At 42.3% G+C, this 17,798-nt stretch overlaps 1 protein-coding gene across 14 annotated transcripts in view; it reads right to left on the bottom strand.

The window, feature by feature from the left end:
* The window catches only part of LCORL (ligand dependent nuclear receptor corepressor like), a 201,461-nt gene that overhangs the window by 115,652 nt on the left and 68,011 nt on the right, over positions 1-17,798 (bottom strand). For all 14 annotated transcript variants that reach the window (XM_050947276.1, XM_050947272.1, XM_050947273.1 and 11 more), the window contains one exon: positions 9,907-9,972. In XM_050947276.1, the coding sequence (XP_050803233.1) occupies positions 9,907-9,972 (66 nt within the window). The remainder of the gene's footprint in view (positions 1-9,906; positions 9,973-17,798) is intronic.

Genomic DNA, 17,798 nt, shown 5'->3' with positions numbered 1-17,798 from the left:
ATCAACATGAATTCTTTAATACTTCCTTGAAATTTCCTATTTGCTTGCAGCATCTGGCAGTTGACTTGAAAGTTTAAATCTGCCTAGAAGAACATATATCCAAAATGAAGTGTTTCAAGTATTTCTTTATTCGTTTTATGGTACACTAAAGTCAATGATATCAAGTATCAGGGGGTCGCCTTGTTAGTCTGTATTCACAAAGATGTGGTGTGGTGTGTAGCTGCTGGTGAGTATTTGCTTCAGGTTGGGGGGCTGTCTGTAAGCGAGGACTGGCCTGCCTCCCAAGGTCTGTAAGAGTGAGAGATCATTTTCCAGGATAGGTTGTAGATCATAGACAACACTAACCCAGAAACCAATCCCTGTAGAAAAACCTCGTTGCCTACTCTGTCCCTGTATCTACTCTAGCAACACCATCAGAGGACCCAACCACATCAGCGACACCATCAAGGGCTCATTCACCTGTATGTCTACTAATGTTATATATGTCATCATGTGCCAGCAATGCCCCTCTGCCATGTACATTGGCCAAACCAGACAGTCCCTATGTACAAGAATAAATGGACGCAAATCGGAGATCAGGAATGGTAATATACAGAAGTTAGTAGGAGAACATTTCAATGTCCCTGGACATTCTATAACAGATTTAAAAGTAGCTATACTTGAATCAAAAAAACTTCACAAACAGACTTCAAAGAGAAACAGCAGAACTAAAAGTCATTTGCAAATTTAACACCATTAATTTGGGCTTGAATAGGGACTGGGAGTAGCTGGCTCATTACAAAAGCAGCTTTGCCTCTCCTGGAATTGACACCTCCTCATCTATTATTGGGAGTGGACTACATCCACCCTGATCAAATTGGCCCTGTCAACACTGGTTCTCCATTTGTGAGGTAACTCCCTTTTCTTCATGTGTCATTATATAATGCCTGCATCTGTAATTTTCACTCCATGCATCTGAAGAAGAAGTGAGGTTTTTTACCCACGAAAGTTTATGCCCAAATAAATCTGTTAGTCTTTAAGGTGCCACCGGACTTCTTGTTGTTAAAGTCAATGATGATAGCATAAAAGGTTTCCAACATTATCAAAATAAACTGTTTGAATTGATTTTATGGCACAATCACCATTAAACTTTGGGTGCTGAAATATGAACGGAACATGATCGTGAAGACTTGCAGGAAAGCCTGGAATAGTATATGTAAATCTTTATCCTCACAGCTATGTTTTGATGAACATAATGGCATCAAAACTGTCTCACTCCCAGTTCAAAAGACAGTGCCACTCAATTACAAATGTGATCTTCATGAATCCAAAGACAGTGATTTTCTGTACTGTCTGAGATAAGCATGAAGATTTTCTATCTTGCTACTAAACAGTTCTTAATGTTTACCTGTTACATTATGAAATGTATTCATTTTTATTACATAGCCCATTCAACCGCTTGTTTTTTTAACACTTCTTTCAACTTTAGGCATGCCGAGTCAAATAAATGCATAAAACACACTTGCAGTATCAATCAGCAGTTTCCACATTTACAACAGTTAGAATGAGAAATAGTATTAAATTTCCAAGCTTGAGTTGACTAAAAAAAAATAAGATGGACTAGCCAGCTTTCTATAGGACAACTAGCGGTTTTGCTGCTCATGTTTATGATTTAATGTAAACTAGGAGTATGGGTGGACAACTGTGTGCTGAGATGAGGGGCTTTGTGTGTTTGAGATTACTTCGTGTGTTGTTTGGATTGTTTTATGGATAGTTGTACTTGGGGATACTGCATTGTGCTGTACAGGTGGCAAATCAACATTTGAAGAAGGGAAGGTTCCTTACCTGTAACTGGAGGTTCTTCAAGATGGGTGGTCCAATTTGCATTCCATTGAGGGTTATGTGCGTGTGTTATGCACCTGGAGCTGGAGCTTTTGAAAGTAGTATCATTTGGCAGTGTGCAGATGTGCCCTTGTATGATGAGAATGTGGCGATAGTGGATAGCTGGTAAGAACACGTGGCATACTTTGCTTATGTGCATCCTGACCTCTCGTGTGGTCCAGGTGTCTTGTGTCATGTGATCTTCCATGTGAGCACCCCACGATGCAAGTGATATGTATCATTATTGTCACTTGGCGAAGATGGGAGAAAGGGAAACCTGGAGCATACTTGTAGTGGGTCTGGCCACCACCAAAGTGAGGAGATGACTTCCACTGAGATGTTGAGTATAGTGTCCATGGATTGGTGTATAACAGAATAGGTCTTTTGTAGCCATTGCTGTAGACAGGGAAGGGGCAAGTGGACAAAAGGCGTAACATACGTGCACACTGCCATGTGCCCAAGGAGGGAAAAGCAGGCCCTGGCCAAAACCAAAAGATTTGGTCCAGTAGGTTCTGAAATCAATCCCGTAGCAGATAAGCTCATGTGGAGGCCACGTCAATGCAAGCGTCTATGAATTCCAAGGACCAAGTAGGGTGAAAAAGTTGATTTTTTGACACTAATGCTCACTCCTAGAGGAAAGGAGTAGAAGAAACTGGAATGTCAAGCTTGTCTTCCCTTACCTGGATGACTGACCACGGTCCAAAGAGGAAGATCAAGATTTTCCTAACATTGGAGGTGAGCTGTTACCACAAAGAAAACCTTTGTGAAGACTCATGGAGTGGTTCTAAGTTCAAATGGGAGAACCCTGTACTGGAATTCAAGGTCCCACCTTGAACCTCGGGAATCTTCAGTGGGCAGGGGTGTATGTCAATATGGAAGTAGGCATCTTGCATATCTATGCCGTAAACCATGAGCCTTTTTCTAGCAAAGGAATGATGGCTGCAAGCATGACCTTATGGAATTCTGACTTGCAAATCCAGAGGTTGAGGAGTCGGAAATCCAAAACTGGTCTCCATCACCCCTTCTTCTTGGGTAGCAGGAAGTAGTTGGAATAGAACCCCCGTGTCCTGAAAGACTGAAGAGACTGGTTCCACTGCTCCTCTCTGAAGGAAGAAGTCCACCTCTGGAGCAAGAATACTCTCATGAGAGTGATCTCTGGGGGGTGGCTGAGAGGAAGCTGCGAAGGAGGCATTGTCAAACACAGCCTCTCCAAAACAAATGATGTCCAAGACGCACTTGACTGTTATAGTTCTCCACGCTGGTTGAAAGAGTTTAAGATAACCCACAAAAGAGGTGGATGGTAGGACCATTGGTATATGGAATGGTTGACGGCTCTCTAGTCGCACTCAGAAATACCATTTTCATGACAACTGAGTGTGTTGTGCATAGGTCTGTGTTGCCAGAACAGGCGGACTGATTCTGCGTACCAGAAAGCACTCTGAAGAGGCTCCTAGGCAGTAGAAATGTGGTGATCTATACCTTTGGCGTGGTGGTAGGTGATAAAAAATTTTCTTTGGTGCCGGTGTATAAATGCCCAAGAATTGTAAGGTGGCTCTAGAGTTTTTAGTGAGTGTAATGGGTCGTCAGTTTTCTTGTTCAAGAGGTGTGACTCAACAAGAAGGTCTTAGATTGTGTTCTGCACCTCTCTAGGGAAACATGTAGAATGTAACCAGGATTCCCTCCTCATGACAATTCCCATTGCTAATACACATGAGGACATGTCCACTGAATCAACTGCAGCCTGAAGTATGGACCTGGAGACCAGCTTGCCTTCCTGTAAAATTGCCTGGAAACAATTACATCCTGCTGGGTAACCTGCCTGCAAATTCTTTCATCCAGCCATAGGGAAGGGGATATATCAGTGGTTTGAGCATTGGCCTGCTAAACCCAGGGTTGTGAGTTCAATCGTTGAGGGGGCCATTTAGGGATCTGGGGCAAAATTTTTTCTGGGGATTGATCCTGCTTTGAGCAGGGATTTGGACTAGATGACCTCCTGAGAACCCTTCCAATCCTGAGATTCTATGACTCTAAGTCATACATGACCATCAGTGCCAAGTAGTCAGAAATCTGGAACTGCAGTCCAGCCAAGGAGAAGATCTTTCAACCCATAAGGTCCAGTCTCTTACCTTCCCTGTGTGCCAGGGTGCAGCATAGGTGTTGTTTGGTCCACTCCAATGAAGCCTGTATCACCAAGAAATTAGGTGGATGATGTGAAAACAAAAATTCTGACCTCTTAGGGGGGACATAATATCTTTTCTCAGCCCTTTCAGAGTCAGTACGCATATGGCTAGGGTATGCCACATGGTGCGTGCCAGTTGAAGAATGGCCTCATTGATCTGTAGAGCCACCCTTGCTGGTACTGATGTGTGCAGAATGTCTAGTAACTGACGCTGATTGTCCTGCACCTCTTCTAGTGGGATTCCAAGAGCAGTGGCTATACTCCACAGCAGCTCTTGAAACGGTCAGTAGTCATCTGGTGGGGAGGAAGAAGTCAATGACATGGCAGGGTCTGGAGACAATGACAGGAGTCTCTCCAGATCTACCGGTACCATCAGAGCCAGGCTAATCGGTGCATTGTCTAACTCCATTTCTGAATCTCTCTCGGACAAAGGTTGTGTGGGCGAAGTCGAGGAGTTCTCCCAAAATGAACAGGACTGCTCTGAAGGCGAATACTGAAGCCATGAGCTCCAATATGGCCAACTCAGTTGATCCTGCTGTTGTGGCCCCTGCGCCCAAGGAGCCGGGTACCACTTTTGCCCTACCTACGAAGTGGGGAACTGCAGGGTGCCGTCAGAACCCTTCAGTAGTCATGCTTCCGGAATGGGAGTGGCAGGCAGGTGAATGTTCGTATCCTCAGAATTGGAGGAATCAGACCTCCGCAAATGGCAGTGCTGATGGAGCCATTAGAACAGGGTGCATCAGAGCGTAGGCAGCAGATAAGTACAGCGAAGCACGCAGAGACCTCAGTCTCTCTAAAGCAAATAGCTTGTGGGGGCCAGGGATACCTCCGAGTCTCCCCAGAGTCAGTGGTATGTGGTTTGTTGATGGGAACAGAACAAGTAAAGGCATTAGTCTCGGAAAAGACATTTCTTGGGATGCCAGCAGAGCTGAAGCGGGCAGAGCATAAGTGTCTGAGATCAGTGTCAACGGATCTGGTGAGTGGTTCAGCCTTTTGTTGCTCTTGTGAGCCCTGGAATGAGTCGTTCCTCTGGGGCTGGATTTTGTGGACAGTGCAACGTCTTTCTTGGATTTGGAGGAAGACTTACTGTCATGCTTCTGAGACTCGTGGGTAGGCCATGGTGCGGAATCCATAGCACTGGTACCAGCAGAGCCAGACAGAAGTTGTACAGTAGGAGGTGCAATCTCAGGTTGCTCAGACCAACGTACAGTGCGGGTTCCCCGGCTAGGATCCGATTTCAATCCCTTGTCAGCTTCCATTAAGTGCTTTTTGAGGCGAAGAACTTGGCTTTCCCACACATGGGCAGGGAAGGAGAGGCAGATATTGCACCTGAATGTGACGTGGGGTTCCTCCAAACAGTAGAAACAGCACTGGTACTGGTCGCAGATGGAAAACAAGCAAACGCAGGAAGCACAGATTTTGAATCCTAGTGTCTTCAGCATAATTCACTACCCAGGCCCAAGTAATGGCGGAGGGGAAAGACTGGTTGGCAGGAAAACCACCAAAGTGGCATCCCATGTCCTTAGCCCTATCAACTACTATGAAACTAGAAATTACCTATAAAGAACAATAAAATCCTAACTATGAATAAGGATAGAATCAATTTTTCTAAAATTTGTTGAAAATGCACATTAAGGACGAGATGGCAACAGAAGCTCTGAATCAGACCATGAGGTGGTGAGAAGGAACTGAGGACACTGGTGGTCTGTCCCACCTTGCCCTTTATTGCCTCGGGTGAAACAAGGCAATACAAGGGTACAAGTGTGGACTACTTTCAAAAGCTCTGGCTCTGGGCACGTGCACATAACCCTCAGTGGAATACAATAGAGATGATCCCTCAAAGAAGAATGACGGATTACTTGGCCCAACTGTCACAATCTGTGCAGTCTCCTTCACATCTCTGACTCATTACAACCAATGAAACTGTTGCATGCAAATCAGATGAGACTAAGGGGGGCGATTAATTGAGTTGCATCTGATGTGCAATGGTCTAGGACGGTTGGCATAGAGAGATACACGACTTACCGTTTTATTACATATAGATTTCAGACAATGCCTACTTTGCAGAACTTTCTAGGTTATCACAAATCAAGTCCCATGAAGTTTTCCACCCACAAAACATGTACCCCCCCATCTCAATTAATCAATTACTCCATCCCAATCCACTTCCTATAGCAGGGAGAGGCAACCTATGGCACGGGTGCTGAAGACGGCATGCAAGCTGATTTTCAGAGGCATTCACACTGCCCGGGTCCTGGCCACCGGTCTGGAGGGCTCTGCATTTTGATTTAATCTTAAATGAAGCTTCTTAAACATTCTGAAACCTTATTTACTTTACATATAACAATAGTCTAGTTATATACACCTCTACCTCGATATAACGTGACCTGATAAAACACGAATTCGGATATAACATGGTAAAGCAGTGCTCCAAGGGGGCAAGGCTGCACACTCTAGTGGATCAAAGCAAGTTCAATATAATGCGGTTTCACCTATAACGCAGTAAGATTTTTTGGCTCCCAAGGACTGCGTTATAGTAAGGTAGAGGTGTATTATAGATTTATAGAAAGAGACCTTCTAAAAAGATTAAAATGTATTACTGGCACGCAAAACTTTAAATTAGAGTGAATAAATGAAGATTCGGCACACCACTTCTGAAAGGTTGCCGACCCCTGTCCTATAGCATTGTTACTGTTTTCTAATAGGCATAGCAAGAAGATTGATGTTCTCATCACTTCCCTTTTAACTTTTTAAAACAGTTAAGTTTCCATTTGGTGGATGAAAGTAAAGCATAGTATTTCTAGTATCACAAAGCTTTCAAGTGTTATGTTCTTGCAAATACTCCAGAATGACACAAAATAACACCCCGCCCCCCCAAAAAAAACCCAAAACAGACATCCATCACCGCCTTCCTCAGAAAAATCCAAGATTTTTTTTTAAATACCTAAAGGAGGAAAAAGTGTTTTCCCCTCCACAGTTTCTCCTCTATCTGCAAAAGAAGATAGCAAAGCAAAAAAAGACAAATACCTGATACAGCATCAAGTGAACCAACTGATTTGTTTAGCAAAAGTTATGCTGCTGGAGTTTGGGGCCAAGAGGCTCTCTAATGGATTGGGGAAAAAAAGGCAAGAAAAGCTTGTTAATTAAAATAAAGAAAGATCCAGCAGGACCATGTAAAGAGTAATGAAGCTGACTACTGATATAGTCAGACACTGATATGTTCAACAGTTGGTGAGTGAAGGAACATGAAGTCTGAGGGACTCAATTGATTCAAGAAGCCTCAAACTCCTCCAAGCATCAGTGCTTTGATATTACTCAAAAGAATGAATTTATTGATTCTAAACATAAAACTAACAATAGAAGAAAGAAGAGTTGAAGCCATGTTGGTCCCAGAATATCACAGACAAGGTGGCTGTGGTAATATATTTTACTGGACCAGCTACTGTTGGTGAGAGAGACAAGCTTTTGAGCTTACAAAGAGCTCTTCGTCAGGCCTGAGAAACTTGCTTAGGCTATCATAGCAAAATACAAGATGGAAAGAGACTGTTTAAGTTGGTCCAATAAAAGATATTACCTCACCCACCTTGTCCCTCTAATACAAAGAGCTAAGACACCAATTCAGCAAGGTATTTAAGCATGAGTTAAAGTACCTTGCTGAATTGAGCCCCAGGAGAAGAGGCAAATATGACAAAATGCAATGTCATTCAAAGCTACGACGTGGAACTAGTCAGTTGTAACCAGGAGTTCCATTGCTAAAGGACAGTCGGAAAGACTCTGACCAGTGAAGCAATGGATGTGAACTGAGTACCTCAAGCAAGCATAAGATGACCGCTAATGTGTTCATCTATGTAGAACTTGGAGTTAAAGGGAGCTCTTGGCAAACCTCTTGGATGTCACTACAATACCAATAAACAATTTTTTTAAAAATATATAGTCAGAGGGCATCCCAGTCTGACTCCTTCCCTTTCCCTTACTACAGCTGATCTGGCAGTTCCTTGGTTTAGTGTGCTGCCACAGTAGCAGATGTGGCATGAACCCAGAAGGGGTGTCAAGCATATAGCCCAGGGGTTCAGAACAGTGATTCAGGCATCCTGCCAAAATAATGACAGAAAATGGCAATTTAATAATATGTATCTCAGCCAAATCTGAGTGGAATTTCATGGGACACAGAAAAGGCACTTCTGCAGTCCCAGGGAATTCTCAATGTCAAATATCAAATGCCTATTGCAAACAAGGGAGATACAAGACCTTTTCAAAGAAAAGATTACACATTTTTTTTTAATGGAAAGTGTTAGACAAGCTAAATAGAGGGGTCACTACCAACTTCCCCATTAATATATCTCATATACATAAATGCACCAATTATATAGCAGTGAGATCTGTCATGTAGATCATCATGTTCCTTTACCTGCATCATCTGTATTCTACCCATTATCCCAATACTACTAACATTCCATGCTTCTGAACTGCTTTCAATCAACTTACAAACAAACTATAAAAAGGTTTTTCTTCCTTCTATGCTCCAAATTTAAAAATTCCAGTGCCCAAGGAATATTCAAATCTTGGATCACTAATAGGTTTAAAATCCAGTCTCTTGTGCCCACTAGTAGTTTTGTCTAGAAAAGGAGTGCTTTATACCATTAGAAAGCCAGGAATTCTCCCTTCCCTTTCCAAATGATGAAGTGTATTTGTTTCCACCACAGTACACAGTAATCAGTTAGTATTGTATCAGACCTAAAACTGTAACATTATTCTGGAAAAGTTATTTTTTAGGAACATGTAAATATTACATAAACATTTTATAATCTCTTTGATGGCACACCTGGCTTTACAGATGGTGGAAACACAAAAAACTGTATCAACAAAAATTCTAACAATTTTTTTTTTTTAAATTTCCCTGAATAAAAAAGTGAGACACAAATGCAAAAGATATAAAATGATGGAACACTGTAAAAGATTTTACTACCAAAATGATTTACATAACTTAATCATGGATTTGCCACCTTTGAATTCATTCCAATGAAGCTTTTATACCATGCCACACACTACATCTATCTCACACATTGCCAATAACTTAACACTTCTGACACTGTCAGTAACAAATTGTGAGGCAATGAAAGGTAAGGCAAGGGAAAAGATTTTGAGTAATAAAAAAAGTTTTTTTCAATAAATTATGAAAATGGACTTGACAGTGTCCTTTCTTTTTAAAAATTCAGGCAAGTTCATGTAGGCGTCCCCTGTGCTGTTTTAGTAAGAAACCATTAACATGGCACCATCATTTACTAACATCACACTACAAGGTACATTTTCCTATCAACTTGAATTAAAAAAAAATAATTAACTGTTTACAGTTATTCCAGCATAACTCTGCAAACCTGGAAAAAGACGAGGTTACATGGATGCTAGAAGATGACTGTATTATAAAAATTTGCTTAGCCTCTTGAGTAAGTGATTATGCAAAATCAATAGCTGTTGAGAACCACCTAATTCCTAATTAATTCTGATAGCAACAGTGTCAGAGAACTAAGCTGTTTTCCTTCCTTTCTGAAAGTTGCTCACAAAAAGAAAGTTAATAAGGGATACAGTATTCCAGAAAAGAAAATCTTTCCTGTGCCAGATACTTAGGGATGCCTAGTTAATCCAGGCACTTCACTACTAACAAGTTCCAGCTACTAATTCTGTATATGTACAGAAAGTATGAGGATGAGAAGGAGGCTAAGATGAAAAAATGCACTAGATAAAACACAGTGAAGTTTCACAGTTTCAGATTTCCTTCTCAGACTTCTAAGAATGCTTAAAAATAAATTTTCTAATTAAAAGAAAAGCTAGCAAATAAAACCCAGTGCACTAAATACAGGGTCATTTACCTTCAAATAAACTGAGGTCTCTTCGTAGCCTTGGTCCATAAAGCCCTTCTAAAATACTTTCAAAACCTGAAAACAAAAGAAACATTTAAAATGGTGAACAAAACTCTTTACCTCAATATAAATCAACCAACCAACACAAAAGCCCCAACTAGGCAAATACTTTTTAAACATATGTAGCAATTAAAAATTGTTACAATTTACCGGGTAGAAATATTTTTTCCTTTATCTATAGTGCCGTTCAACAGAATTAGAAGATCAACCTAAGACAAGGCAATTGCCATCTGTACTGAATCAGCCTATTAAGCCATGCCCCAACAACCTTATCAGATTTAAAAATAACTACAAGGAATCTTAAAGGTGAGACGATTAACTTCATAGCTTGACCACAAATGAAAAAGTAGTTTCCTTTCATTGAGAGGTAGGCTCCTCTATGACAAAAATGTGAGCTTCAAAATATAAGGTTCTCAACTTTGATCTTCAGAATTATATAATTACAATATGCATTCTAATACTATGAATTTCTACAAATGTAGCAACTATGAACTTTTCTAGACTAATGCAAAGCTTGTTTCCTCTTTTTGAATTATAGCTAAAATTATATAATAGTGCACTATTTGAGGGGAAAGGGGAGAAAGCTCTCCCAAGAATTCTTCCTAGTCTCACACAAAAATGTTTTAAAATTAAAGATGAAACAAATCAAAATATTTTCAAGATTCACCAGTTTACCTTAGGCATCTGGAAATATCAATCACATAGGACTACAATGGAAGAAAATATGATGTGTCAGGAGGCAACTGACATGAGGAAACAGAAGAGGTTGTTCAAGTCTACTGCTGGAAATAGAGGAGGAGTTTCCAACACTGTGTTGGAGTGGCAAGAGGGAGTCTTTAGCCTGGTCTATACTACAGGGTTAGGTCGAATTTAGCTGCGTTAGGTCTATTTAAAAAATGACTGCGTCCACACAACCAACCCCATTCCATCGACTTAAAGGGCTCTTAAAATTGATTTCTGTTCTTCTCCCCGAGGGGAGTAGCACTAAAATCGACCTTGCTGGGTCGAATCTGCGGTAGTGCAGATGCAAATTGACGGTATTAGCCTCCGGAAGCTATCCCAGAGTGCTCCATTGTGACCGCTCTGGACAACGCTTTGAATTAACATTCACTAGCCAGGTACACAGGAAAAGCCCCGGGAACTATCGAATTTCATTTCCTGTTTGGTCAGCATGGAACTCAGCAGCACAGCTGACCATGCAGTCCCCCCAGAATCATGAGTGTAGAATGTCTCTACGCTTCCCCCATCCTCTAAAAAACAAAACAAAAAACCACACTCGTGATGACGTTTTCCAAGCTGATGCAGTCCTCCTGAGCTGATAGGGCATAGCTTAATGCATGGAGGCATTCAATGGCAGAGGCCAGGAAAGAATCAAGAAAGCGGGAAGAACGGAGGCAGGACATGATGCTGAGGCTAATGAGGGAGCAAATGGACATGATGAAGCGTCTGTTGGAGCTGCAGGAAAGCCCACAAGAGCGCAGATCCCTGCTGCATCCACTGTATAACCGCCTACCCTCCTTCCCATGTTCCACAGCCTCCTCACCCAGACGTCCAAGAATGCGTCGGGGAGGCTCTGGGCAACCAGCCACTCCACTGCAGAGGATGACCCAAGCAACAGAAGGCTACAACTCAAACTGTTTGATTTGTAGTGTGGCTACAATAAGCAACGTGGCCTCATCCTTCCCTCCTTCCCCACCCCACCTTGTCCACTATCTCATTTTTTTTTAAAATAAAGAAAGAATGCATGGTTTCAAAACAATAGTTACTTTATAACAAAGGGGGGGGAGGGTGGTTGGCTTACAGGGAATTAAAATCAACAAGGGAGGTGGATTTGCATCAAGGAGAAACACACACACAACTGTCACACCGAAGCCTAGCCAGTCATGAAACTGTTTTTCAAAGCCTCTCTGATGCGCAGTGCGCCTTGCTGTGCTCTTCTAATTGCTCTAGTGTTAGCTGCTCAAAATCAAATGCCAGGCGATTTGCCTCAACCTCCCACCCCTCCATAAACGTCTCCCCCTCACTCTCACAGATATTATGGAGCACGCAGCACGCAGCAATAACAATGGGAATGCTGGTTGCGCTGAGGTCTGACCTAGTCAGCAAACAGCGCCAGCGAGCTTTTAAACATCCAAAGGCACATTCTACCACCATTCTCCACTTGCCCAACCTATAGTTGAACTGCTCCTTACTACTGTCCAGGCTTCACGAGCCATGGGAGCCAGGGGCAGGTGCAACTGCACGGTGCTGCTGGCCGGGAGAGGAGCCTGAGGCAGAAGCCTCCAGCTCGCATGATATTCCAGGCAGGACTGAATCTCCATGAGATGAAACTTAAGAAAGAGAACGAGCTGAAGTGTCCGGCTCCCATTCGGTACTCCAAGAGGAGGATGGCCATGTCTGTCCAAGCGCCCATGATCGACCTCACTGAGGAAGATTCCAAGGAGTCCTCCCAGAGCAGCAGTACCATGTCTGCCAGCAGCACCCAGGACCAAAACAGATCCCCCGAGCTCGTCGCTGGGGAGCAGGAGAGTAGAGTTGCACGGGAAGTGGTGGAATACCAAGATAGGTAAGATTTTGGAATTGGGGAGCTCGTGGGGGGCGAAGATCAAGCGCTTCTCCTAGTGGCCTGCAATCATTGTCTCCTACAGAGGCACATCCAAACGTCAGGCAATCTCCGGAATGCACTGGGTGCAATGGTTTGGGGATGGGAAGTTCTCCAAGGTTTCAGCAGACAAGCTGGTGGGTCTGATGGCTTTTAGGCAGCATTTCAACCACTCCACATTTAATAAGCTGGTCTCCAATCAATGAGCCGTACACCATGCCCTGGAGATTGCTAGGAGCCGGCCAGCGAAGACCTTCCCAGAACCCAGAGCCAAGCGTCTAAAGACTAACTTCTGCAACAACAGCAAGGAGTGGGTGGACGACGACCAAAGCAGAGAGCAGACGGTTTCCGAAGTCACAAACTACAACAGGAGCTTTGAAGATAGTTGTTTATCATGCAGAAGAAAAAACCCAGACACATTCCACCTGTTGTTTGAGGGGGGCCTTTCCCAGACTTGCCAGGATCGATTCCTGGAGCTCTTCTACATATATGACGAGGACAGGTACCACTCCTACTGCACCATCTGCTGCAAAGGCAAGACACTGCTGCTGCGTAGCAATGCCAGCTGCTGCAGGGGCTTCTGTGTCAAATGCTCGGAGGGCCTGGTAGGTAGGTAAGGTACCTTGGCCAAAGAAAAAGAGCAAAAGCCCGGAGCTCTTACATGCGTCAACCACAGAAGTGCTATGGAGTGTTACAGCGCTGACTGGACTGGAATGTACGGCTGCAAGACTTCAACAGTGACAAAGGACAGGAATATGATGCATCTAAAATCTAAAAAGGGCGGCACATTTCCCAGAGTCACTACCCTTGATAACAGAACGTCAATGATTGCATTGGCTACTTGGATCACAGCAGCCCTCACAGTAGACTTGCCCACAATGGCAGCGGTGACGGTGAGCTGAGCGGGCTCCATGCTTGCCGTGGTATGGCGTCTGCACAGATAACCCAGGTAAAAAGGCACAGAACAATTGTCTGCCGTTGCTTTCATGAAGGGAGGGGACACTGACAACACGTACCCAAAACCACCCGCAACAACATTTTTGCCCCATCAGGCATTAGGAGTTTAACCCAGAATTCCAATGGGCAGCGGAGACTGAGAGAACTGTACCTCTCCATAAGTCGATACTAGCCACAGTAGTGAGGACACACTCCAACTTAATGCACTTAGTGGAGACATATGCAATCGACTGTATAAAATCAATTTCTAAGAATCTACTTCTAGAAAATTGACCTAATTGCATAGTGTAGACATCCTCTTAGGCTGTTTACACACTACAGCTTAAGTAGGTATAAGTTATGTTGCTCAAGGGTGTGAATAAGCCACCTCCAAGTGACACAAGTTAGCACTGTCCGCACAGTCACTTTAGTCAGTGTATGTCGGTGGGAGAGGTTCTCCCACAAATGTAGTTACCATCGCTCACAGGGGCTGCAGTAATTAAGTAAAGGAGAACTCTCTCCCGCCTGCTTAAGTTATGCTACTGAATTACAACATACACGCTTATCACTTCATGAAATCATTATTCAAAATCATAGGGACATTATTCTTCTAATACTGAGACAGTTCTGAAAAGACGTCTTGTGCTCAGCTGTCTCTTTAAGGTATTCATGCACGCTGTGTACTCATTATAATTACTTTTTGGCCAATTAATTCTGCAAATTGCAAGTTAACCCTGTTCAAATATCTCTGAAGATGGTTAGAAATGGAAAAGCTAACATTATTGTTCAAACAATCATAGTTCTTGGGTTTGCATAGTTATACCAACTTTGTGAATGGGAGGTCCATGAAAGCCTCTCCTTTAATTACTAAATAAGAAATGCACGGTTAGCGTAAATGTCATCTTCTACAGACCTGTCTCTCAGTATTCTTCACCTCAGACCTGGAGGAACCGACAAAGAACCAACAGAACTGGTCAAAAAATGTTAAAGGATTTTTTCCTAAGAAAAATAGCTCTAACATTTTCAACTGAAAATTTCTGCAAATAAACTCAGGGGAGAGAGGGGAGTGTCTTTTTGTTTCTTCTTTCTTGCTCAACTTTTCAATGGAAATATGAGAAAGGGGCAGGGTAGGAAGAAAAGATTTTAAACTTCAAAAATGAATTTTTTGCAAAAGTATTCAACATTTTAAATAACTGAAAAGTCATTCTTTTTCCTACACCTGCAAAATTAAAATGACTGGCATGTCTCCAACAGCTCCCCTCATTTTTTTTTTAAATCAGCTCTATGGCTAATTGTAATATAAATTCCCGTTCATATGCAACTGAACTAGGACCAATTTCAGATCTCAGTCTGCTCTGATAGTCAACCTGGGGCAACTTCCCTCCTTGGTTTACCTGGGGCTGCTTCTTTCTATGTTGGATACGATCTCCAGGCCCAGACAAATGTTACTATGTTGGTTACCCTTGGTTTGTATTTTCAAACTTTTCTTTGCAAACATCAAAGCTAGAAAGAAGTGTTTTCAAAATGAAAGCTTAGATTCTGACATTGTATGACTCTGTGAGCAACTGATCTAGGCATATGTTTGTTATAGCTATTGCCTAACTCCAGCCCTACCAAGGAGGTGTCATCCTTCCATTCAGAGGGGAGCGAGCCCAAGCACACATCATATTGAACATATGCAGTCTATGCCAGGGGTGTCTCAAATAATCTGTAATACGATGTCATTATGTTCATTTTTTGTACTTTTCTTCCCCCCTAGAACTTTAATTATATTGTAGTTATCATTACTTTGTTTCAGCTAGCTACTTCTTGAATTAACTCCTGCATCTTACTTAAGAGTATATATAATATATGGACATATACCTATCTCTTAGAACTGGAAGGGACCCTGAAAGGTCACTGAATCCAGGCCCATACCTTCACTAGCAAGACTAAGTATTGATTTTGTTCCAGATCCCTAAGTGGCCCCCTCAAGGACTGAACTCACAACCCTGGGTTTAGCAGGCCAATGCTCAAACCACTGAGCTATCCCTTCCCCCCTACACTGAGTCTTTCCTCGTACTCTAGAACTAACTGTTTCAAGAAGCAGTCATTTAAAGTGTTGAGAAATTGCTTCTCATAATTTTGTCCTATAGAGTCATTTGACCAGTTTACACATAGGTAACTGAAAAGTTCCAGTATTACATTGGCATGGTAGTTCCACAAAAGTGAAAGTTACATGAAATTTCAATTTTAACAATGGTGAAGAGTCTATGAAAAGAATGTGTTTTGCATGAGAAGAACTTGAAATGCTTATTGAAATTTATGAACTGCTTGAATTTCTATGGCAGTTTGCAGTGATAAAATATAAAGGTTAGGTTCTTTTTTTTTTTAAGATTAGAGTGACGATTTTTTAATTTTTTTTGCATCTGATATTGTTTTTAAAATGATCTTAAGACATACTAAAGTAGTCTGATGTATGAAATTAAATGTGTGATTCTTTACTATGAGTAGACTGGAAGAATGTTAGAAGAAATAACTACACAAAATACATGGTGAAAGGTTTTAAAAGTTACTGTATTTAACATCAATATTTTGTTGTTGCTGGTTAAAGCTGACATAGTTATTGATGACAAAGTATAATAGTCAATTACAAATTATGCTGACACCATGACCCCACATATTGAGGTTTAAAGAGCCAGACTGTATTACAGTTGAATCTTCTAAAGTTGTGTACTGTGGTAGGAAACAGATGTCTTGTTACATTATATCATCCTAAACCCTGTTATTAGGGTAAATAAAGGAGTAACTGTGTGAATGAAACGATCAGAGGGATAAATACCAGGATAAACTCCTCCCCCTTTCTGGTATTTAAGTACACGCCAACGTTTACACAAGAACAAAGGGATACAAACTGGCCATCAACAAGTTTAGGTTTGAAACTAGAGGAAGGTCTCTAACCACCAGAGGAGTGACATTCTGGAACAGCCTTCAAAGGGAGAAAAAAAATGCTAACTGGCTTCAGACTGAGATTAATAAATTTATGGAGGGAATAGTATCATGAAACTGCCTACTATGGCACATAGTCAATCTGCAGCTGCTAGTTGCAAATATCTCCAGCGGCCAGTCATGGGACACTAGATGGGGAGGACTCTGAGTTACTACAGAGAATTCTTTCCAAGGTGTCTAGCTTTTGGGTCTTGCCCACATGCTCAGGGTCTAACTCACCTCCCATATTTGGGGTTGGAAAGGAATTTTCCCCCAATTCAGATTGGCAGATTCACCTTCCTGTGCAGCATGGAGCAGGGGTTGCTTGCAGGTTTTAACTAGCGTAAATGGTGGATTATCTGTAACTTGAAGTCTTTACATCATGATTTGATTTGAGGACTTCAGTAACTCACCCAGAGGTTATGGGTCTATTACAGAAGGAGGTGAGTGAGGTTTGTGGCCTGCAATGTGCAGGTTAGACTAGATGATCATGATGGACCTTTCTTGTAATCTACTAATAGAAAAAATTACATATAAAGCATTTGTCACACTTTTCACTGCTGATGTTACTCACTGACAGGTAGAGAGGCATGCTTCACACTGATAGAAACATGGAATGCAAGTACGGATAATACTGCTGTAGCTGCTGTTAGCCAAACTCATTTTTTGGAAATACGGGATTGACTAGGGCATGTTTCAGGAAACAAGCAGTCATGCAAACTACTACTTATCTTCAGATGACTGGTTAGGTTATCGTTGCTGTGACAAAGTTCCTCCTCTACCTTAGTGGGTCCTCCGCTTATTGGCAGATTTTGCCAACCTCAGAGATCTTCCTGGGTTGGATCAGGAGTTGGGAGGTTTACGGGGGAACCCAGGCCCGCCCTCTACCCCGGGTGCCAGCCAAGGGGGCCTTGCGGACTACAGCTGTCTAGAGTACCTTCTGGAACAGCTACATGACAGCTACAATTCCCTAGGCTACTTCCCCATGGCCTCCTCCCAACACCTTCTTTGTCCTCACCACAGGACCTTCCTCCTGATGTCTGTTAACGCTTGTACTCCTCAGTCCTCCAGCAGCACGTCCTCTCACTCCCAGCTCCTTACGCACAAACCTCACTAACTGGAGTGAGAGTCTTTTTATACTAGGTGTCCTGATTAGCCTTAATTAATTCTAGTAACTTCCCAATTGGCTACAGATGTCCTAATTAGCCTGCCTGCCTTAATTAGTTCTAGAAAGTTCCTGAGTGTTCTGGAATAGTCTCTGTTATCTTACTCAGGGAAAAGGGACCTGCTTAACTTGAAGATAATATAATCTACCTTCGATCACTCTCTTGTAGCC

The sequence above is a fragment of the Gopherus flavomarginatus genome, chromosome 3 (genome assembly GCF_025201925.1).
Source record: "Gopherus flavomarginatus isolate rGopFla2 chromosome 3, rGopFla2.mat.asm, whole genome shotgun sequence".
Taxonomy (NCBI): Eukaryota; Metazoa; Chordata; order Testudines; family Testudinidae; genus Gopherus; species Gopherus flavomarginatus.
The sequence above is the reverse complement of the archived record's forward strand: the minus strand, read 5'-3'. Positions and strand labels throughout refer to the sequence as shown.